Raw genomic sequence first — 25031 nt, 5'->3', positions numbered from 1 at the left:
GTACAAGCCCATAAGGAAAATAATCCTCAGTTCATATTATATAGACTTTGGAAGTCTTACACCAAAGCAGTAAACTATAAATTATGTTCTAATTCTTTACCTTTGCAAGGTGAAAAACTCATATTCTGAAAATTATAACAATGATGAAAGAAATTGAAGACAACAGAAACAAATGGAAAGATAGTCCATGCTCATGGATTGGAAGAACAAATATTGCTAAATGTCCATACTATCCAAAGCAATCCATAGATTTATTATAATCCCTCTCAAAATGCCAACCACATTTTTCACAGAACTAGGACAAGTAATCTCAAAATTTGTATGGAAGCACAAAAGACCCTGAATAGCCAAAGCAATCTTGAGAAAGAATAAAACTGGAGGGTTTCACAGTCCCTGATTTCAAGATATACTACAAAGCTGCAGTAATAAACAAAACTAAACTATCAAAAGAGTACAGTAATAGCACAAAAATAGACACATAGATCAAAGGAACACAACAGAGAGCCCAGGAATAAACCCAAGATTATATGGTCAATTAATCTTTGACAAAGCAGGAAAGAATATGCAATAGGAAAAAGTCCCTTCAACAAATGATGTCGGGAAAATTGGACACCTATATGCATAAGAATGAAACTAGACCACTTACTCAAATCATACACAAAAATAAACTCAAAATGAATTAAAGACCTAAATGCCAGACCTGAAACCATAAAAATCCTAGAAAAGAACACATAATTTCCCTGACATCGATCATAGCAACATTTTCCTAGATATTATTACACACTGTCAGAATGTAGAAAATAAAAAACACAAGAAACAACAAGTATTGGCAAGGATGTGGAGAAAAAAGGAAACTTCGTGCACTGTTGGTAGAATGCAACATGGTGTATCTGCTGTGGAAAACAGAATGGAGGTTCCTCAAAAAGTTAAAAATAGAATTACCATATAATCCAATAATTTCACTATTGGTATCAAAGAATAAAAAAAAGACTAATTCAATGAGATATATGCATCCCTATTTATATTGCAGCATTATTTACAATAACCAAATTATGGAATGAGCCCAAGTGTCCATACATAGATGAATGGATAAAGAAGATGTGGTATATATACACACAATGTAATTATTAAAAAAGAAAAAATCTTGCCATTTGCAACAACTCAGATGGAGCTAGAGTATAATGCTTAATGAAATAAGTCAGATAAAGACAAATACCATATGATTTTACTCATATGTGTAATTTAAGAAACAAACGAACAAACAAAAAGGGAGAAAACCAAAAACCAGACTCTTCACTACAGAGAAGAATCTGATGGCTATCAGAGGAGAGGTGCGGTGGGAGTGGGGGGTGAAATAGGTGATGGGGATTAAAGATTGTACTTATCATGATGAGCACTGAGAAAGGCTAGAATTATTGAATCACTATTATATTGCACACCTGAAACTAATATAACACTGCATGTTATCTATAACGGAATTAAAATTTTAAAAAATAAATCTTTTATCTTTGCTATTCATGTTCCTAATTCCACTTTCCAATCTGTCTTACAGCATTATTTTTCCCCCCAGTGCAGTTACTGGAGGATAGAGTTATAACAAACTTTCAGAATAGATCTCTCCCATTAAGTTCTACAACTATATTGGGTCAAACATAAGTATTTAATAACTAAATAAGAGCAATACAAGAAATATAAGGCGAAAATTACTCCAAATTCAGGGCCTGATTTAAAATTATCTTTACCATCAATATAATTTTTAATATTTTTTAATAGTTACTGTGCTGGATGACCTCTAAACCTTATACACACACCATGTCAACATTCATCAAGATTTTCCTCACATGTGATTCTAGCACACAGAGGAAGAAGCACAGGAATCTCAGGGTTGGAAGACCAAGAGTCCTAGGTCTTATGCATGTATTACCTTTACAACATTCCATTAAAAATAATTTATTCTCTGTTCTAATGTTGACCATTAATTAACTAGTTCATACACTATTTAATTTTACTCTAACTTCTACTTGTTAGATTCGTTCAAAAAAAGGTCTAATCCATGTTCTATGCAGCCACTTTTTCCAGCATTTGGCTTTCCCATTCTAGAAGAAGAAACAGAGAGTCATTGGGTATCCAAATTTTACTCTAAATAAAAGGTTGCAAATTAATGGTAAGAATCAGTAACAATACTCACTCTATCCTCTGGAAAAATAATAAAGAGACAAAATGAGTCCTCCAGAAATTTGTGACAGGTTCCCCAGTATTCACATACCCTGTTAATGCAGACAGGGTAAAATGGACTGCAAGGAGATCTGAAGGAAAAAGAAGCTAAATTCTGGTGTTTAGACAAGATCACTTTCTCAGAGTGCCTCCCAGGTTTTTGGACTAGAAGCATTTAAGCTAAATATCAGCTCAGTCTCCATAAAGACATCAGAGACAGCCTGGTAAGTTTACCAGAGGGCCCTGAAAGGCAAATGTCATATGCTTAAAGTGTATAGAGCCATTAAAAGTTAATCACGTGACTTTCACATGATTAAAAAAAAGTAGAGGAATTAAACAGTGGGGGAAGGTTACTTGCTAACTCATGGCAAAACTGTCAAGATGAGTCATAGAAAAGTTATCCATAAAGATATTATAGTTTGGTAGTCTTGGGAAGGGAAGTTTTTCATCAAAAGCAGATCAAATGCTATATAACATAATTAAAGGAACTCATCAAATCAGACAAAAGGTCACTGGACATTCCTCATGACTTTCTGCAGCTAGCATCAGTAACACAATTGTGCCAGTTCTAGCAAGCTTTCCTCAGCATAAAATAGGTATGATTAACTCTAATCTTAGCCATATTATTTCCAGTAGACTGGGGCCATGAACTAACATCAGGGCTGAACTAGGACTGGAGAGTTGAGCATTACTATTAAAACTCAACATATATGCTATAAAGCTGATGCTCATTAGACTCAGACCTGCCCTACACCTGGGAGCCAGATTCCACCAGGAAGGTAAAGAGATAAACAAAAAACACTGGAAGGATCCCCATAGACCACTGTTAAAGGAAAGGGAAACCCTAAAGAAAGAGCACGATTAAATGTCCCCTCGGGAACGGACATCTCATATTTCCTTTACCACCTACAAGATGTCAAATCAACACTATCCCTTTAATAATGAAATAACTAATGTCTCTTGTATATATTATAGAAGGATTTTTAAGTTTTAATAATAACAATATCTATCACAAGATTTAATATTATCTGTTATAAATATAGCTGATATTTATTAAATGCTTACTACATAGTACGCTATGTTGTTATTTATTACATACAAAGGTTCATGATATTAGGATAATCTTGAATAATTCATTTCCTGAAATAAAACTCTTCTAGGCTTATAATTGTTAATGAGGGTGCCTGGATGGCTCAGTTGGTTAAGCATCTGCCTTCAGCTCAGGTCATGATCTCAGGAATCTGGGATGGAGTCCTGCATTGGCTTCCCTGCTCACTCAGCAAGAAATCTGCTTCTCTCTTTCCCTCTGTGGTTTCTCTCTCTCTCTCTCTTTCAAATAAATAAATAAAAATCTTTTTGATATATATATTTTTTATTTTATTTATGATAGTCACAGAGAGAGAGAGAGAGGCGGGCAGAGACACAGGCAGAGGGAGAAGCAGGCTCCATGCACCGGGAGCCCGACGTGGGACTCGATCCCAGGTCTCCAGGATCGCGCCCTGGGCCAAATGCAGGTGCCAAACTGCTGCGCCACCCAGGGATCCCAATAAAAATCTTTTTTAAAAAGTTAATAAAAAAATATCTGTGATCTAAAGGAATCAAATATCATGTAAATATTTGAGATTTACTTTTGTAATCTTTCCATTTTCCTCTCCAATTTACCAGTTAATATCATGAATGTTTCAAGTTATCTGAAAGTTTTGAACCATAAACCAAAGTATATCGAAGCTACGTAATTAAAAACTTCAGATTTGTAAGGAGCAGAGATCACATACACCAACACCACAGAATAGGCAACTCCATCTTGCTAAGGAAGAAAACAGAAGATCTGGAAAGCAGAGGTGTGCCATAGAGAATTAGAATAGGAAAATGGTAATGTGTCAATTTGCCATGACCAATATTTCAATTCCTTTGGGAGGGAAAAAAAAGCTTAATTTTGAAAATAATAGGAAAAAATAAATTTATACTTCTCAAAGGGTAATATGTATCATCAAAAATTACCATTAAGAGAGTGAAAAGGCAAGCCAAAAACCAGGAGAAAATGTTCGCAATACATAATCCTATGAAGGATTCATAACCAGAAGAATAGTTCTCAAAGTGTCATCAACAGATGGCTGAGGGTCCTCTGGACCCTCTCAAGGTGTCCACACAGTCAAGACAATTTTCATAATAACACTAAGATATTATTGGTCTCTTTCTACTGTGTTGACATTTGCACTGATGATATTTCACTTGTGTTGACATTTGCAAAAGCAATAATTGGCAAAACAACTGGTGCCTTAGGATGAATTAACTCTACGGTACCAAACTGTACTAAGTAATCCTTTTATTCTTCAATGATAGGCACTCACAATAAAACACATGCCAGTTTCATTTAAGAATGTCCTTGATGAAGCAGTAAAAATTATTAATTTTATTAAATCTCAACTCTTCAGATGTCTTTTTTACATTCTTTGTGATGAATTGGGAAGTATGCATAAAACATTTATGTTGCATAGCAAAGTATGGTAACTGTCTCAAGGAAAAGCGTTTGTGTAATTGTTTGGGTTGCAAGCTGAACTAGCCCCATTTTCATGGAACGCCCTTTTCATTTGAAAGAATAGCTGACAGACAAATTATGGTAATTCAGGCTTGGGTTTTTGGTAGGCATTTTCTTAGAAATGATTGAAATGAGCCTGCCACTTTAAAGAAAATAATTGACAGCATTATTTACTAATGACACAATTCAAGCTTAGAAGCAAAATTTCAAATTTTGGAAAACCAGTATCTGCCACCATGATAACAGCTTCCCAATACTTAAGACTTTTTAAATGAGACTGGTGGTAATATTACTGAGTGTGGGATGGGTTTTTTTAATACCAATAATAAAATATGCCAACATTGGGAAGATTTGAATAACTGAGTATAAATGACATATGCATGATGCTACAAAATCACACATGGGTAAAAGATCTATTCAAAGGACAAAATAGAGCAATGAATTTTAGGTAACAGGATATGAAAAATTCATTGATAAGGTTTCAGATTCCACATTACAACTAACCTTTACAAAATTGTCAAGTTTTGCTGTAATACCTAAGAATATCAATAATAATCTGAAAAGCCTCCTTTATCCAATATATCTGCAGCCACATTTTCTCATATACATTAAACGAAACAATTTATCACAACAGACTGATACAGAACACTTGAGATATTCGACATTGTTCTATTAAGCCATACATTAAAGTTGTATAAGCTATAAAATAATGCCATTCTTCTCACTAAATTTCTTGTTTTAGAAAATACAGCTATTTTTCTTAAAAAATACATTATTCACGTTAACAAATAATGAGTATATTATTGTTATTTTTTTAAAAATATATTTTAAATTTCTCACTCTCAATTTCAAATATATTGATAGCTATAAATTGCACAAACAAAATATCTTTGAATTCCTCAATAACTTTTTTTTTTTTTTTAATAGAGGAAGGACAGGGGGGCAGGGTGGGAAAGACAATCTAAGCAGGCTCCAAGCATGGAGCCTGATGTGGGTCTGGATCTCATGACCCTGAAACCATGATCTGAGGCAAAATCAAGAGCCTGATGTTTAATCAACTGAGCCATTCAGGTACTTCCCTCAATAACTTTTAATAGTGTAGAATCAGAAGACCAAAACTCTGAGTACAGCTATATTAGATTTCTATTGCTCTTGTAGCAAATTACCACAAATTTGATGGCTTAAAACAATACAGGTTTATTATCTAACAGTTCTGGGGGCTAAAAGTCTAAAATAGGTCTATGGCAACATTCCTTCTAAAGGTTTGAGGTAGGGGAAAATCTATTCCCTGCTTTTTTTAGCTTCTAGAGGCTTCTCACATTCCTTGTCTCTTGGCTGTATCACTCTGACCTTTGCTTCTGTCATTACATTTCCTTTTCTCTACACTCCTACCTCCCTTTTATAAGGACACTTGAAACTACATTGAGTAGTCTATATTACTTCTATATGCAATGGATATACAGCACCACTGTAATACTGAACCTAAGTAATGGCACAAGAGTACATTCCACAAACAGGCAAAACCAGGCTATGTTATTAAAAGTATGGATAGGGCAGCCCTGGTGGCTCAGAGGCCACCTTCAGCCCAGGGTGTGATCCTGGAGACCTGCGATCGAGTCCCACGTCGGGCTTCCGGCATGGAGCCTGCTTCTCCCTCTGCCTGTGTCTCTGCCTCTCTCTCTCTCTCTCTGATGAATAAATAAAATCTTAAAAAAAATAAAAAATAAAAGTACGGATAACGATTACCCTTAGGAAGAAAGGTACAGATTTGATGGAGGAAAGATTAAAAGGGTCTTCTGGGAAACTGGTAATGCTCTGTTTCTTGATCTTCATGCCGAAAACAAAAGACTACCTACTTTGTGAACATTCTTCAAACTATATATAATTTGTTCATTTTTCTATGCTTGCCATTCTTCAATTTAAAAACAAACTATTTAAAAAAACCACAAAACACACACACATTTTTCCAGGGGTCTCTTAACTAAAACAATGAGCTGGGGTCACCATATCTGTCTTACAACAACAGAAATACAGATGATCAACATGGCACCAAAAATATAGTTCTAAAGAAAAATCTTCAAATTGTATATAGCTCTAGTTGGAAGCTAGGTTCACATGTAGGAAAAAAATAGGCACAGAAGAAAAGTACCTTTAAAAGGGATTTATGATAGACTGCTTAAAACTATAGCGTTAGGATCTATCTGTCTATTGAAAAACAGCTTCCCTTGTGATTTCAGCTCAGGTCATGATCTCATGGGTCCTAGGATTAAGTTTCCATGCTCAGCTGGGAGCCTGCTTGAGATTCTTTCCCTCCCTCTCCTTTTGCCCCTCCCCCCATTTTCACACTCTTTCTTTCTCTTTCTCAAGATAGCTTCCCATTTTCAGGTCCTTGTCACCTCTTGATCTTAAGACTACTTCCAAAGGAGCTATCAAGATACACATCGATTAAAGGAAACTTAAAAACAAAAAACAGCAATCTACCAAAACAGAACAAAAAACACATATACAAACACAGAGCTTAAAACTTCCTTGCTTTGTTAGATAGTCACTATAAGTATTGACAAAAGTCTCCATGCTGGAATAGTTAAAGATAGTAAATCATTCATTTACAGAAATACTATAAAGGCAATCAAATTATTCTAAATGAAATAAAAATCCTGTATTCTTAAAAATATAATGTATTCAGAGAAGCATTTCAAGGTAGAAAGTTCATTTTTTGGCTGTGTGTGTGTTTGAGAGAGAGAGAGAGACTCTAATCACTTTTTAAGAAAGTAGTTTTTCCTTAAACAGTGTCTGGACCTCATCTACAGCCAGGGATCTTAAGAGCAACAAGCCTGCAGTTGCTAATTCAAAGTAAGAGGAGTCCCCAGGGGCAAGTATGTACTGTGTCTGATTTCCAATAATGTGTGTTATTTGTTTGGAGAAGTTCAAGCACTTACTAAACCATATGAAAACTATGGCTATAAACCACCATGAAAGTATTGCAGAACAGTGGCATGTACTAGATTCCTGTTCATTTAACTGTGAACTCCTCACCCCACAACATGTGTGCTAGAGTATTTTGGCACCAATCAGCAGGCTCAAATTTGCCATCTTGTCAAATAAGTAAAAAATATAGTTTAGAATGACCTAACTGCAATATTCCAGTATTCCAGTATTCAGTATTCCAGTAAGTAGCAGTATTTTCTTCCTTGTGAACTTGGATAAATACCTGTGCAGTGTTTTCCCAACTTCATTCTCAATGAGATGGAATTGTAAAGCAAAATAAATTTACATTAAAGTGTTGTAATAGAAAAGATGTCATGTGATGGCGAACGCTCATCTAAGTTGGAAGTCACTGACTGTTCCATGTACAATGCTCCTGTTAGGCACATCTAATCTCATCATGACATTCAACTGGATAGGTCCTCCGTGCTGGAGGATATATTAAAGTCTAAGACATTTTCCTTCAAAGAGCTTGTAACCTGAGAGATAATAAAGAGAATATATTTTCCCAAAACCAATTGTTTAAAATAATATATCTAAAGTTTTAAATAGAGAATGGAGAGAATAAGATCTATATGAGTTTACAAGAAAATCAAACCCTTGGGGTATGACTTGTGGGGAAGAGGGAGACTAGTCCAGAAAGACTTCACTGGAAAAACCAACTTGCTTTATTAGGACATGCTTAGATCCTTGTGCTTCTGCCAGGTCAGAATTGCCTTTGCTTATTAGTTACAATATTGTAAGATTTCAATCTTCCTAATAAAGCAAACACTTAAATATTTGTTAAATACCAATAACAAAAAACTATAAAATGGCAATTTTGAAAAGATTAGGAAGCTACACCACAACTATTTACATTTTACGTATTAACTCCTGAATATTTTGCCCACTACTAACATGCTTTAACAGTTTTTACACACTTGTAATGTTTGTAAAATTTTATTTCTTTTTTTTTTTAAGATTTTATTTATTTATTCATAAGAGACAGAGAGAGAGAGGCAGAGACACAGGCAGAGAGAGAAGCAGGCTCCATGCAGGGAGCCCGATGTGGGACTCGATCCAGGGACTCCAGGATCACGCCCTGGGCTGAAGGCGGTGCTAAACCGCTGAGCCACTCGGGCTGTCCTGTTTGTAAAATTTTTGTCCTGTTTTTTAACATTTTCATTTGACATTGTATTGTAAATACTCTACAGTGCAGGATCATTACTTAATATTCATAAAGTTAGTGCATAATAGTTCCTGGATCAATAGTATACAGTTTATATAGTCATTTACCTGTTATTACACAGTTAAGGTTGTTTTTAATTATTTGATCTTATAAGCAATGTTGAAATAACTGTTTGGTCCTCAGAAAATACCCAGCTTCCCACTACCTCAGTACCAATGCAAAAGGCTCAGAGTAGCTTCTATCTCATTAGATAAGGCATCTGAGTTACTAAAGTGACCAGACAGAGCAGTATCCAAGATGTTCTCACTGGAATCCCTGACTCTAACTAGTGGATTAGCATTTTGTGGTCTTTTAAGCACTAGATTCTCCTTATTTTCTACCTCATCTCACCACTGAAAACAAGATTAAAAGCAGATACCTCTTAGTATTTGGAATCAAACATTTTTAATCTTTTAATTAATAATTATGAAAGCAGATCAATATCAAAGAGGCAAAGGACTACTGGCTGAATACTGCCAGAAAGGCTGTGGCTGTTGCTAATAGTTTTCTGGAGGAACATGCTATGTAATAGCCTAGCACACAAAGATGTCTCTGAAGAAATATAAAACTCCTAAAGAATATAAGTCACTAACTAAACTCACAGCCCGAATACCACGATAGGGAGCTAAACTGTTGATTTCAAAGTATTCTACGTAGCTCAAATAAGCAAAATCTTAACAGCACAGAAACAGGGAACATTGATTTCTCAGTAGGCAGAGAAATCATCCACAAATCTATAATTTGTTGTATCAGAGGAGGAAAAAAAAAAAGAAAAAAAATTCCTTGGATACCAGCTCTACCCATATAATTAATGTAAGCAAAATTTGACTAATATCCTGAAGGCTCTGATGCCTTCAGTTCCTTGAGAACATCTGAAACTTCCTTATAGGCCTGCCTCATTTTATTGCACTTCACTTTATTTCGCTTATATTGTGTTTTTGGTAAATTAAAGGTTCAAGGCAGTAGAGGAAGTAACTTCAGATGTGGTGAAAATAGCAGAAGAACTAGAATTAGAAGTGAAGCCTGAAGACTGGACTGAATTGCTACCTCATGATAAAACTTAAACAAATGAGGAGTCATTTCTTATGGATGAATAAAGAAAGTGGGTTCCTGAGACGGAATCTACTCGTGGTGCAGATGCTGTGAAGACTGTTGAAATGACAACAAATGACTTAGTAGAACATTATATAAACTTAGTGGATAAAGCAGTGAAAAGGTTGGAAAGAACTGATTTTTATCTTGAAAGAGGTTCCATTTTGGGCAAAATGTTATCAATTGGCATCATATGCTACACAGAAATCATTCCTGAAAAGAAAATCAATGCAGCAAACGTCATCATCTTATTTGTAAAACATTGCCACAGTCACCTCAACCTTCAGTAACCATCACCCTGATCAGTCCAGCAGCCATCATCAAGGCAAGAACCTCCACTGGCAAAAAGATTGCAACTCATTAAAAGCTCAGAGATGATGGTTAGCACTTTTTAGCAATAAAACATTTTTCAATTAAGGTATGTATATTGGTTTTTTAAGCATAATACTGCTGTACACTTAATAGACTACAGTAGAGTGTAAACATAACTTACATGCACTGGGGAAGCCAAAAAACTAATTTGACTTGCTTTATTGCGATGTTCGATTTATTGCCGTGGTCTGGAACCAAACCCACAATATTGCCAAGGCACGCCTATATTTTGTTCAAGAGAAAACCACAGGGATTGGGCCGATTTAGAGAATTGTTATTACCATTAGATGAGAGAATTCCCACATGAGATGTCAGCTAAAGGAACTAGGTTAGGATACAAACAGGCAACCTACTTAACTAGTATCCTTTCCCTTACCAAACAGAGTTTCCACTTTCTGAGCACATTATCACATTTACCTCTCCTACTGGGAACTGTTCTGGTCATAATGACTACTATTTTATATGCTAACAAAAAATGCTGAGTAAGAATCTCATAGAGGATAGGCATTTAAATGATGGCTCCATGAAACACAGCCTTGTGTTTACAGGTAGCACAGTTTACAGGTAGCAGAGCCTCGTAGGAAAAGAAGTTGGGGTTTGATGGCAGTTCACAGCCCAGACCCACTACCTCTAGATGATTAATTTGTCACAAGTTTATAAACCTCTCCATGCTTTACTTTTCCCATATGTAAAATGAGATAATACCTTTTTTTGCAAATATGCTACAAGAAATAAATGAGAATATATATGAGAATATATTTATATTTTTATTATATAATGTATTTATATTACACAGAATCAATAATGGGGCAGATTCTAGATATTTTTACACTGGATCATGCTTTCTCCAGTGTATAAAACTATCTCTCCATATTTATAATAGCTACCATCTTTTGAGTACATACTGTATAACACAGGTACTATGTTCAGCATTTTCCTTTGTGTGTGTTTGTGTGCACACAAATAAATTTGTTGCAAGGAATAAGTGAGAATATATATATGAGAATATAATCATATAATAATGAATATAATATATAAATATATAACAATAAATATAATATATAAATGCACAGAATTTAGTATTTCACAGAATTAAATGCAATGCTAAGAGAAATGTCATTGAAAAGGGTTTTAGGCAGGAGAAATTTCAGAAACTTTTACATAGAAAATGACTTTCCCTTAAAGAAGGTCCTTTCAAGTAAGTGCCTAGGAAGGAAAGCCAAGGACAGGTATTTATTGTACTTTTAGACAAAGAAACTGAGGCCAACCAAAACGGGTTAAGAGAGATCTTGACTCAAGTCATATAAATTAACATTAATAGCAGTTAGAGAAAACAAAGTCAGGATTCCCTCCTCTGTGTCCGTTACTTGAGACAGCATTTCCTCCCTCCCTCTCTCTCTCTCTCATGCATTTCTGAAAGATAATTATCAGTATAACAAGGATAAATTCTCAAAAGTACACTCTTATGCTGAGCATGCAAAATGGGTAGCTATGCATGCAATTCTAAATCTTACAACAGGAGCCTGCAAACACACTTGTGTATTTACCTCATCTCTTAAAGCACATGGCGACATTTTAGAATTCTAACTGTAGAAATCCTTATTATTACAATAATTTCTGGGTGCCTCATGAAAATAGGTAGGCCACCTTGGTCATCAAAACTTCAAGGGGAAAATAGTTGCAAATTTCAATAATTTTCCTCCCTTGACCATTCAGGGTTCAGTGAAGTGTAATCTAGGGCATCCACTCCCACTCAAAACACTGTCTTTCCCTCTCCATTCACATTCACACACACACACACACACCTACACACTGCTCTATCCCTTTGGTTATGTTGCTAGGGGGTAACAAAACATCCCTGAGAAGAAGAAAACCTGGGTATTTCAAAATGTAATATAACAAGGCAGTCTGGCTTTTCTTTACAGTTCTTTCCATGTCTGTTTTTCCTATTCAATCTCTCTTTGACAAGAAAGCCACTCTTGCTAAGGAATTTAAAATATGAAAAGAAATATTCATGTTAATTTGAAAGACAAGTGATTTTGTTTTTTTTCTCAGAAATAGCTCCTTCCTCTCATCTTTCACTATTAGTACACAAGAGCAAATCTCAGATACAGCTCTGTTTGGCTAATACATTTTACTAATATGAAGATGTTATCTAGTGTGCTGAGGAACATAAACACAGATGCTGGGCAGTCTCTTTTGCTATCTGTGTAAAAACCAGAAGAAGTGGTAGTTTTAGAAGCTGTACCAATTCGATTCTAGAGAATATAATGATTGGTAAATACAAATACTTTTTGAAACAGTAGCCTCAGAAAGAAAATCTCTATACTAGACTACAAAGAAACATGGCATTTGTGGAAGCAATATTGTGGATTTAGGGCTCTGGGGTTACCTCCGACTTTGATTCTGAATAGTACAATCAACCAGATCAACACCAATATGTTATAGTGTTTCAGTAGCAATGGCAGCTCAAAATAAACAAAAACAGGAAAAACTCTCAACAGATTACTTCCAGTATAGACCTACAAGAAAGGTCACAACTCTACTAGAGGAAAAGGCGTATACTTTGTGTTAGACAAACATGAGTCTGATTAACAGTACTGCTGACATTAAAGTAAGGGGTTGACATATGATAGCTATAGTATATATAAGAACCAATTCACTATATGACACATATAAATAGTCACGATTATTAGGGTGTCATTTTTATATTTTAAGAACAGAAAAAAAACAAGGAAGATGAATATAGGGAACACCTGTCCAGGATGGATTTGAATTTGAACTATTGCATTTTATTGCCCATGAATTCTAAAATCTGACTCACTCAAGTAACTGTACAGTGTTGGGGAAGAAATTACAGCCAAAATACCATTGGCCATTTTCCTTCCACAAAATGAAACACATTTGTAAAACTCTTTCTTCAATAAAAGTGGGGTTTTTTAAATATAAATTAATTATCAAGGACAGAATAACTTTGGAACAGAGAATAATAGTTCTAAATATCACCTTCCCCCCACCTCCAGAACTACAAAAGCAGTAAATGTTTCATGACAGAAAAAAAATTTTTTAAACACAGATAAACAAAAAGGAAAATAAAAGCTATACAGAGACTAGAACAGTTAAACCAGGAAGTCTATAATCCTAGAGTTTTACTGTACATGATATAGATGATTTGTGTGTATCTATATTAATAAAAGTGAGATCCTATTGTATAAAAGTATTTTGCAATCTGCTTTCCCAATCAAGAAATAATTAACATATTTTAAATTGATAAAATATCCATCTCCACTAATTTAATGAATGATATCATATTATACGAATATATATTAATTTATTGAGCTAACACATCTGTACTGGCTTTTAATTTATTCCCAACTCCACTATGCAAAAGACAATACTATGTTGAACATACTATTACATCTGAACTGTATAATATACCCATAATTGTTTCATTAAGTAAGATTTCCGAAGGTGGGATTGGATTGCAAGGTCAAAGGTAAACAAATTTTAAGAGATTTTTGAGGCATTCTGAAAGACTGACCACCAAGAAGAATATACCAATTGACACACACTCCAGCAACGTATCAGAATACCTGTTTGGGGAAATATTTCTCATAAATATTGAACATTATCATTTTACTTGCTTTTGGCAAGGTTAGAGGCAAGAAAATCCCATCCCATTAATATGCATGCCTTCTTATTACCTGAGTTATACATTTTTCTCATGTTATCCTTAGTCTTTTATTTTTCTTCTTTTCTGATTGCCTAAAATACAATATCTGCCAATCTCCCCAGTAGGTTATGCCTTCTTCTTACTGGTTGGAAACAATGTGTTATTATTGTAATATAGATATTACAAAAATTATTGTATCTATATTGTAATATAGATACTACAAAAAAGATATTAACCTTTTGGAATACTTGTTAATTACTTTTGTAATAAGTTCACATTCTATTTCTTTATTAGTTCTTTTTAGGTATCTTACAAAACATTTTATGCAGCCAAATGATTAACCTTTTCCTTAAAGATTTCACTCAGTGTCATCCTTAATATGCTGACTTATTTTCAGATTACAGAAATATTTGCTAATATTTTTACTAGTTCTTCTATAATTTCTTTCTTTTTAAAAATTTGAACATGTGGGTAGGGGGATAGGGTAATTGGATAATGGACATTAAGGAGGGCACTTGATGTAATGAGCACTGGGTGTTATATGCAACTGATGAATCACTAAATTATATCCCTGAAACTAATAATACACCATATGTTACCTAGCTTAAATTTAAGTAAAATCTAAAACAAAAATTTAAATACATTAAAATGTAAACATGCATTTGATCTAGAATTTATTTTGATATATGAAAACATCCTTTTATCCAAATTAGCAGGTGGTACAGGCTACGGGAATTGTAATGCCACCTTTATCATACACCGAATTCTTACATACTTGGAACTACTTATAGATTTTATGTTCTCTTCCTTTAATCTATCAGTGTATTTCAGTGTGATAAGGGTATCAGTTAAATTATTTTTGGTTTATAATAACATTTCTATACTTGATAGGAAAAGACCACATTCAATTTGCTTTTTCATATTTTTTTGGCAAATACTGTCCATTTTTGTCAGCAAATAAATTTTAGATTTATTTAGTTAAGATAACCCACAACCACTAAATTCACTTTATAATTATTGCAATTAGATAATTTTGGAAAAATTCATTCAGTACGAAATATTCCCACCTAACATGCTGTATGTATTTGTACACAATAAAGCCTCTTCTAAATTGTTCTGTGACATGTTCTTCACATTAGGCCTACATATAACTTATTAAGTATACTTATAGAGATTTTATAGTCCAATAATGAACAGGGCATTTTTTTGCAATATATTTTCTATGAAAGTATTGCTAATACAAGAAGCTGATTTGTTTTCTAAGTGAACCATATAACTAAAGTCTTATTGGTCCTAATTATTTTTTAGTTGATTTTCTGGAGGTTATCAAACCACACAGTAATAATCTTTGAACAATGGTTGCATTTATTATTTCTTTCTTTTACTATATTTGATAGAACTTCTAAAGCACTAGTAAGAAGCATCTATGCCACATTTTTTATGTAAATGCAAATAAATGTTTTTAGTGTTCTACTATTAAATCTATGGTGGTTGCTAAATTTCAGATAGATGCTCTTTATCATATTATTGAAATATTATATATGAGTTTTAGTAAGTTTCTTTAAAAATCAGGAATGCAGGCTGGATGTGCAATGTAATTTTTTTGAATACACAAAGATGATCTTCATAACTTTCACCTAGTAATGTAATCAATTAGATGAAGAGATTTTTACTTATTTTTTTTTGTTTTTTTTGAGATTTTTAAATATCAAACCATCCTTGCATCTCTAGAATGAGTCCTTCATAGTTGTGGAAAATTATTTTCTTAAAAACTTAGGAATTGACTGGCTAAAATTTATTTATTGTTTCATCATTTGCTCTATTGTGCTACTTCTGTCTGGCTTTAGTATCAAGGTGAAGCTAGATGAAATGACCTATTTTTCTGTAGGCCTATGGTCTCACCAAGCAGTATAAATGGCAGTGAAAAAACAGAGAGATACCAGATAGCCAGGAAGCAATAAGGACTATAGGGAATAAAGCTGCAAAGAGGGCAGACCTTTTCAAGGTGAGTTGAGGCTCCGCAGCCGTCCCTGGAGGCATCTGCCAAACATAGGCATAGTAACAGACTGAGAATCTGGGTTAGGGGCAAGCAGAGAGTAATTACTGGGGTGAAAAAAAAATCACTGAATTTTTGTTGCTTCCATGGGGATGGAGTGCCAAAAGTGGAGATCTGAAGGCTGGTTTTTGCCTCAAGACATTTTCTGAATTCTAAAGCTAAACAGGTGAGGGTCTAAGTCATGACCTTTGAAAACTAAGATTCCCCACAGTCTTACAGTGTTTCACAGAAAAAGACTCACAAGTGGGAGGATTCACGAGAATCTCAGGTGGAAGCTGAAGATCTTGAAGGGGTGGGGAACTGAAATTGACAATCTCCAACCACTTTTTTCCTGTCGGCAATGGCTGATCTGGCTAATCCTCCTTCTCAAAACATTTGCCAAATTCTAAATTTTAAAAAGGCAGGAGGATGAAAAGCTAAGGTTTCTCTGAAACGTGGCAAATTGCATAGTCCTCTTGGTTCTGAAAAGATGACGATGTGCCAGGCTCTCATTAAAAGCTCTGAAGAATTATATCCTAGCCACAGAAGCAAACGAAAGGTACATTGCATCTGCAACCTAAACTGGACCCAGATTAGCCCATGATGAGATTAAGGTGATGAGGCTCACTCCATAACACACCTGCCCATACTAACTACTTAGAAAGGAAGGGATACATCAATTCTGGTGGGAGATGTTACCACCTGGAACCTCTATGTGTTTAAATGCAATGTCTAACATCAACTAAAAAATAGAAGAGATAGGATCATGTATGACTTATAACTAAGAAAAAAAAATCAGAAACAATTCCACCTATGTGTAGATGAACTACACATTACCATTAGTAAAAAACAACTTTAAAATGACTAATATGCTCAAGAAAATAGAGAAAATATAGATAAACCAGATAAAAAGATGGAGAATTTCACCAGAGAATTTGATGTTAAAAAAATTAAAAGGATATTTAGGACTAAAAGATACACACTTGATATCCTAACTCCTAAGTTTTTCTTCTGTTTCTACCATGGCATACACTATGTGTTTGCACTAATTACTTTAGGTGAAGTTAGGAGGAACAGAAATAGACATAATATTAGGGACCATTGTCAAACAGAATCTAAAAGGCAATGAAAAAATGATGGAGAGGTCTCTAGAGTTCATCTAGGGTTGATAATTATAGGACGAGCTTTTATATCCTAAAGAGCTAACCAGGTAGTTAAAGCACAAACATCTTTCACCAAACTAGATTTTAAGAAAACATTTTTCTACATGATGGGCAATGTAAGAGCAATTGTCACTTACAGGAAGGTGTGTGAATACAGCAAAAGTGCTTCGTAGAAAGGCAATGAGGTCTATTAGGTAATCACTGGCTTTGTTGCCCAAATCTCCAGTCATCCAATCATAGTCAGCCAGCTGTAGAAACTGGTCAATCTTTTGGTTTAAGTTGGTATAAATCTCTTCTTCAGCCGCATGTCTGGCATCCTGTGAAATACAGAATTTAAAAAAACATTGAGACTCCAGTATTATCAGAAATTTCTACTTGGAGACATCTCACATATCCACTAAGTAACAGAATTGGAAATATCAAGTAATATCACAGTCTCCATTAATTTTTCTTTTTCAAAAGCAGAGTAGAGTCTTTTCTATTCTGTGTCTGCAAGATAAGCTATTGTTCTGCTTCACCAAATAGAGAATCTGTCTTTATTGCCCTCAACTATCTGCATCTTTTTTCACTTTCCTACACTTGTTCAAAACTATACTCACTTTCAGGGTCTTATTCCTGTTCACTTCTTCTAGGACTCCAAGAACCTCCCTTCCTATAATAATAACATCTCTATATCCCCTAGTCCCCTCACTTTGCTTGAAATAAGTATCCTGAAGTTTCAGTTTCATGCCCTAAATACTCCCATTAGTTACTAACCTACCTCTCCAATGTCTTTGTCATCAAGCTTCTTCAAAGATTGGTATATGCTGCTGTTCCCTGATTCTAAGGAACATCAGATCTGAAAAATGCTAACACAATGGCACAAGAGTTCCTCCATCAAATAAATTTGAGAAATGCTGTTTAGGAGATTCATGATGAAGACTAGCAGGCAGAAGGCTGTAAGAAGGATTATAGGACTAATGTTCCAAGAAAAACATTTTCAGGACAAACAGGTCTATTTGAACCAGAACAATCAGGATTCAAATGCTAACAATCTGTCAGCACGGTTTGGTCCGCAGTAACTTCATGACTTCATGCTATAACATGCAATATTCATTTTTCAGTCTGATCTTACTTGATCTCTGTTAAACATTCTCTCCTGTAACTCTAGTCTCCATTGACTTTTACAACATGGTTTTCTCCTGGTTTTACTTGTACTTTGCTGGCCTCTAAACCTCTCAATTTCACCAGGTGATTACATCATTCCTAGAGCTCACACTGTCCAAATCTACTCTTGTTAAAGACCTGTATATCTCTTTTTTCTGTATCTATTTATTATTTTTCTTAGAGAGTGAGAACCTGAGCAGCAGAGGGGCAGAGGAAAAGAGAGAGAGAGAGAGAGAGAATCTTAAGCAGCTTCCACAATCAGCAGAGTCCAACTTGGAGCTCGATCTCACAACCCTGAGATGATGACCTGAACCAAAATCAAAAGTCAGATGCTTAACTGATTAAGCCACCCAGACTCCCCTAAGACCCATATATCTGATTGCTTCCTGGGCATTATGACCCATAGAAACTTTTTTTTTAAGATTTATTTATTCATGAGAGACACACACACAGAGAGGCAGAGACACAGGCAGAAGGACAAACAGTTTCCTCTCAGGGGGCCCAATGTGGGACTCCATCCTGGACCCTGGGATCACACCCTGAGCCAAAAGCAGACGCTCAACCGCTGAGCCCCTCAGGCATCCCTGACCTATAAAAACTTTAAACACAGAGTCCAAGGCTAGATGGATCATAATCACCACTCTTCACTCTAGTTCAGTCCAAGGCAGAAATCTACACAGGATATTGGATTCCATTCCTTCCTTCATAGTCAGTCACTGTGTCCTATAAATTCTAACTCCTAAATTTCTAACTCATACCTTCATCTCCACTTTCATCATTTTAGTGGCTGCATAATTTGGCAATGTATTTACATATTATAATTACAGGCACTGACTCTATTTATATGAACAATGTTTCAATGAGCATTTCTGGGGTTACATATTTACACACTTGTATGATAATCTAATACTGTCCTTGAATTCCCATTTTACTAAGAGTTTTCTTTTCATTAATAAATATTATTCTTTAGAAATTTAGGCTTAAAGAAAAATTGAGCAGAAAGCACAGAGCATTCACATATATACTGCCTCACATATTCCCCTCCCGCTGTTTCCCTTAACAAAACAACTTCATTAGTGTGGTACTTTTGTTACAATTGATGAACCAGTACTGATATTTTATTATTGACTAAAATCCATAGTTTGCATTAAGGTTTGGTCTTAGTGTGGTATAGTTAGTTCTATGGGTACTGACAAATGGATTATGTCATATTTTCACCATTATCACCAGTATCATAAGGAATAGTTTCCCTGTCTTAAAAATCCACTCAGTTCTATCTATTCATTCCTCCTTTTTTCATCCATTGAATCCTGGCAATGACTGACCCTTTTACTTTCTCTATAACTTTGCCTTTTCCAGAATGTCATATATTTGGAATCTTACAGTATCTAGCCTTTCAGACTTACTTCTTTTCCTTAGCATTTAAGCTTCCTCCATGTCTTTTCATAACTTGGTGGTCCATTCCTTTTCATCACTGAGTAATGCTCCATTGTTTGAATGTTTAAATTTGTTTATCCATTCACTTATATCAGGACATCCTGGTAGCTTCCAAATTTGACCATTTACAAATAAAACTGCTCTAGACATATATGTGTAAGGTTTCATGTGGTGTAAGTTTTCAACTCACTTGGATAATAACAAGGAGCATGACTAGTAGATTGCATGGTAAGACTATCTATGTTTAGACTTGAAGGAAACTGATAAACTGATTACCATTTTGCATTAGCACCAGCAATGAATGAGAGTTGTAGCTGCTCTAGCATTTTGTATTGTTAGTGTTTTGGATTTTAGCCATTGTAATAGTTGTGTAGTAGTATCTCATGGTAGTTTTAACATATAATTCTCTCCCCACTGCTTAGTGAGGTGTCTGTTCAGATCTTTTGCTTGTTTTTAAATTGGGTTTTGTTTGTTTTCTATTGTTGTGTTTTGCCAGTTCTTTGTATATTTTGGATATGTCTTTATTAGATATGTTTTGCAAATATTTTTCCCCTACCTATGGCTTGTCTTTTCATTCTCTTCACAATGTCCTTCCTAGAGACCAAGCTTTTCACTTTGATAAAGTCCAACTTAGCAATATTTCCCTTGATGGATCAGGTTTTTGGTGTCGCATCCAAAAAGTTATAGCCATACCCAAGGTAACTGAGATTTTCCCTTTTTGCTATATTCTGTTAAGTTCTATAGTTTTGTGTTTTAGATGTAAGTCTGTTGATTCATTTTGAATTTTTTGTGAAAACTGTAAGATCCGTAATAAAAGTAAAAGTGTAATAAGTGTAATAAGCTGTCTAGATTATTTCTTTCTTTTTTGCATGTGGATGTCCAGTTGTCCCAACACCATTTATTAAAAATACTTTTCTTTCTCCATTAAATGACTTTACTCTCTATCAACATTCAGTTGACTATCTTAGTGTGGATCTATTTCTGGACCCTCTATTCTGTTCCTTTGATATATTATCTATTCTTTTGTGAGTAGCATACTGACTTCATTACTGTAGCTTTATAGTAAGGCTTGAAATCAGAAACTGTCAGGCCTCCAACACTGTGCTGGCTATTCCGGGTGCTTTGCCTCTCCATATATCTTTTAGAATCAATTTGTCAATATTCACAAAATGACCTGCTGGGATCTTGGTTGAAATTGCATTGAATTTATAAAATCACTTGAGAAGAACTTGATAAAGTTCTTCTTTATCTTGATAAAATTTTAAGACTTCCTATAAATGAATATAGAACATATATCCATTTATTTAGGTCTTTCATCTTGGATTTCTTTTCATCAGAATTTTATAAATTTCCTCATGTAGGTCTTGTTTATTTCCTAATTTATACCTATTTCTCTCTTGTTTGATGTTAACGTAAATGGCACTGTATTTTTAATTGCAAATTGATGGTTTCCTTTGATGTGCTGGTATATAGGAAAGCAAATGACTTCTGTATATTAACCTTGTATCTTGAGCCTTGCTATATGTACTTATTACTTCCAGTAGTTTTTTTGTTAACTTTTTAATATTTTCTACTTATACACAATCATGTCATCTATAAACAAACTTAAACCTTCCCAATCTGTAAATATTTTCTTTCCCATCTTATTGGATGTTGAATAGGAGTGGTAGAAGCAACATCCTTGTTCTTTTCCTGATTTTAGGAAGAAAAAAATCTAGTTTCACATCATCATGTATGATGTTAGCTGCAGGGCTTTCATATTTTTTTCTTTGTCAAGTTTAGAAAGTTCTCCCTCTTTTCTAGGTTGGCTGAGAGCACCTATTGTTCTTTAGCCCACTGAATGTGATGCAACACATTGATTTCTGAATGTTAAGTGAGTGCTGCAGACCAAGAAAAAATCCCAGGGTCATAGGTTATAATTCTCTAATGCATTGTTGGGTTAGGTTAGTGTTTTGTTTAGAATTTTTATCTATGTTCATGAAAGATACTAGTCTGTAGATTTTCTTTCCTGTAATGTCTGGTTGGTATTACAGTAATGTTGGCCTCATACAAGGAGTTAGGAAGTTTTCCAAGTGGTGTAATGTCTTCCTTAAATATATAGAAGAATCTTTCTTCAGTTTTATTCAGATACAACTGACAAAATTGTTAGATATTTAAAGTATACAACACAATGATTAGATATACACTGTAAATGAACTCCCTACATCAAATTAATTAACACACACAACACCATGTTTTTGTTAGTTTGTTTGTTTGTTTTTAGTGAGAACATTTAAGCTCTACTCTCTTACCAATTTCGTTTATATAATACAGTGTTAGCAACTATAGTCACCATGTTACATATTAGATCCTCAGACCCATTCTTCTTACAGAAGTAAGAAGTGTTTATACACTTTGACCAATCTCTCCATGTTTCCCCTCACCTCTCAGGTCCTGGCACCAACTTTTCTACTGTTTCTTAGCTCAATTTTTTTCTTACATTCCACATATAAGTGATACCATGCAGTTTTGTCACTCTCTGTCTGGCATATTTCATTTAGCAGAATGCTTCATAGGTTTATCCATGTTGTTGCAAATGATAGGATTTCCTTCCCTTTAAGGCTGGATAACATTCCATTGTGTATATGATGTGTGTGCCTATGTGTGTCTATGTGTTTGTGTATGTCTGCGTATATAATTTCTTTCCCCATTCATACACTGATGGACAATTAGATTATTTCCATATCTTGGCTATTGTGAATAATGTTGGAATGAATGCAAAAGTATAGATAAGTCTTCAAGATGATAATTTCAACTTCTTTGGACATATGCCCAGAAGTGGGATTGCTGGATGATCTGATCTCTCTATTTTTACTTTCTTGAGGAATCTCCAAACTATCTTCCACAGAGGTTGTACCAGTTGACATGCCCACCAAGAGTGTACAAGAGTTCCTTTTCCTCCATATTCTTGTGCTCCATCTTTTGTCCTTTTGATGATAGCCATTAGTCATTCTAGAAAGTGTGATTTGCACTTCCTTGATGGTTAGTGATGCTGAACACCTTTGCACATTTCTGTTGGCTATTTGTATGTCTTCTTTGGAAAAATATCTATTCATATCCTTTGCTCATTTTTACTTGGGTTATTTGAGTTTTTAGCTATTGATTTGTAGGAGTTCCTTGAATCACTTGGATATTAAACCCCTATTGGATATGTAGCTTGCAAATATTTTCTCACATTCCATCAGTTTTCTTTTCATTTTGTTGATGGTTTCCTTTGCTGTGCAGAAGATTTATAATTTGATATAGTCCCATTTGTTCAATTTTGCTTTTGTTGCCTTTGCTTTCATGTCAAAGACACACACACACAAAAAAAACCCATCAATTTTAAGACTAACAGCTTACCCACTATGTTTTCTTCTAGAAGTTTTATTGTTTCAGTCTTATGTTCAAGTCTTTATTTTGAGTTTATTTTGGTGGATGGTGTAAGATAGAGTTCCAATTTCTTTTGTATGTGGCTGTGTAGTTTTTCCAACACAATTCTTCTCGTTTTGAGCATTTTTCAATCCTTTGCTGTAAACTAATTGAGCATATATGTATAAGTATACTTCTCGGCTCTCTGTTCTATTCTATTGATCCATGTGTCTGTTTTAATATCAATACCATACTATTATGATTATTGTAGGTTTGTAATAAAATGTGACATCAGCAAGCATGACACCTCCAGCTTTGTTCTTCTTTCTCAAGATTATTTTGTTTTTTCAGAGTCTTTTGTAGTTCCAATTTTCAATACCAGTATTTTAATAGAGATTTCACTGAATCTGTAGATTACTTTGAGTAGTATGGACATTTTAACAATATTCTTTCAAACCATTTGAAATTCTTTCAAAACCATGAACAAGGTCTATCTTTCCATTTATTTGTGTCTTCTACAACATTTTCAACTGGACTTGATGTTTTCTGTCTTAGAAGGCTACTAATTATTGATTCAATTTCTTCAATAGATACAAGGTATTCAGATTATCTATTTCTTCTTGTGAGTTTTGGTAAACCATGCCTTTCAATGAATTGATTCATTTCATGTAGGTTATCGAACTGTGAGTATAGAGTTGTTCATAATATTCCTTTACTCTTTTAATGTCCATAGAATCCAGGGATCCCTGGGTGGCGCAGCGGTTTGGCGCCTGCCTTTGGCCCAGGGCACGATCCTGGAGATGCAGGATCGAATCCCACATCGGGCTCCTGGTGGATGGAGCCTGCTTCTGTCTCTGCCTCTCTCTCTCTCTCTGTGACTATCATTAAAAAAAAAAAAAAAAGTCCATAGAATCTGTAGTGATTGCCCCTCTTTCACTTATGACATTAATAATTTGAGCCTTCCTTCTTTTATTCTTGGTTAGCTTGGCTCAAGGTTTATCCATTTTATTGATCGTACTGAGAACCAGCCTTTGGTTTTGTTAATTTTTCGCTTTTGATTTTCTTTCTTTTTTTTTTTTTCGCTTTTGATTTTCTATACAAAAACCATTTCAGCTCTAATTTTTTTCTTTCCTTCTGATCACTGTAGATTTAATTTGCTCTTCCTTTTCTAGTTTCTTAGGATAGAAGCAAAGATTATTGATTTTAGAAATTTCTTATCTAATATATGCAATTAATGCTATAAATTCCCTTCCAAGCAATGCTTTTGGTGATATCACAAATTTCAATAAATTGAATTTTATTTTCATTTAGTTTGATATACTTGTTAATTTCTCTTTGAGACTTTTTCTTTGACCCACATATTACTTTTAGTGTGCTGGTTAATATCCAAATATTTGGGGATTTTAAAGCTATCTTTCTGTTATTTATTTCTACAGTTAAATTCCATGTGGCCAAGAGCAGGTTTTGTAAGATTTCTATTATTTAAAATTTGTTAAGATTTTAACAATTTTGTGTTTATTAGCCAGAACGTGGTCTGTTTTGATGAATGCTCTTATGAGCTTGATAAGAATTCCACTATTGTTGGATGAACTATTCTGCAAATGTCAATTTGGTCCAGTTGACTGATAGTACCATTCAGTTCAACTATATCCTCCTGAATCTGTCAATTTCTGCCCCCAGGATCTGTCAATTACTGATAGATGGGTTTACCAAGATATTTTAGCAGGAAGAGATGATGCCTTATATAAAATACCATTTTAGTATCTTTTAAATACTCA

The 25031-nt window shown here is 34.5% G+C and overlaps 1 protein-coding gene across 10 annotated transcripts in view; it reads right to left on the bottom strand.

The window, feature by feature from the left end:
* EXOC6B (exocyst complex component 6B) overlaps positions 1-25031 on the bottom strand; it is a 615592-nt gene that overhangs the window by 232075 nt on the left and 358486 nt on the right. For all 10 annotated transcript variants that reach the window (XR_007403261.1, XM_025453542.3, XM_049096018.1 and 7 more), the window contains one exon: positions 17418-17597. Coding sequence is in view for 9 of the 10 variants with exons in the window: in XM_025453542.3 (XP_025309327.1) it covers positions 17418-17597 (180 nt within the window). In the remaining variant the exon portion in view is untranslated. The remainder of the gene's footprint in view (positions 1-17417; positions 17598-25031) is intronic.

This window comes from Canis lupus, chromosome 17 (assembly GCF_003254725.2).
Source record: "Canis lupus dingo isolate Sandy chromosome 17, ASM325472v2, whole genome shotgun sequence".
NCBI lineage: Eukaryota > Metazoa > Chordata > Mammalia > Carnivora > Canidae > Canis > Canis lupus.
This window is presented reverse-complemented; position numbering and strand designations above follow the sequence as displayed.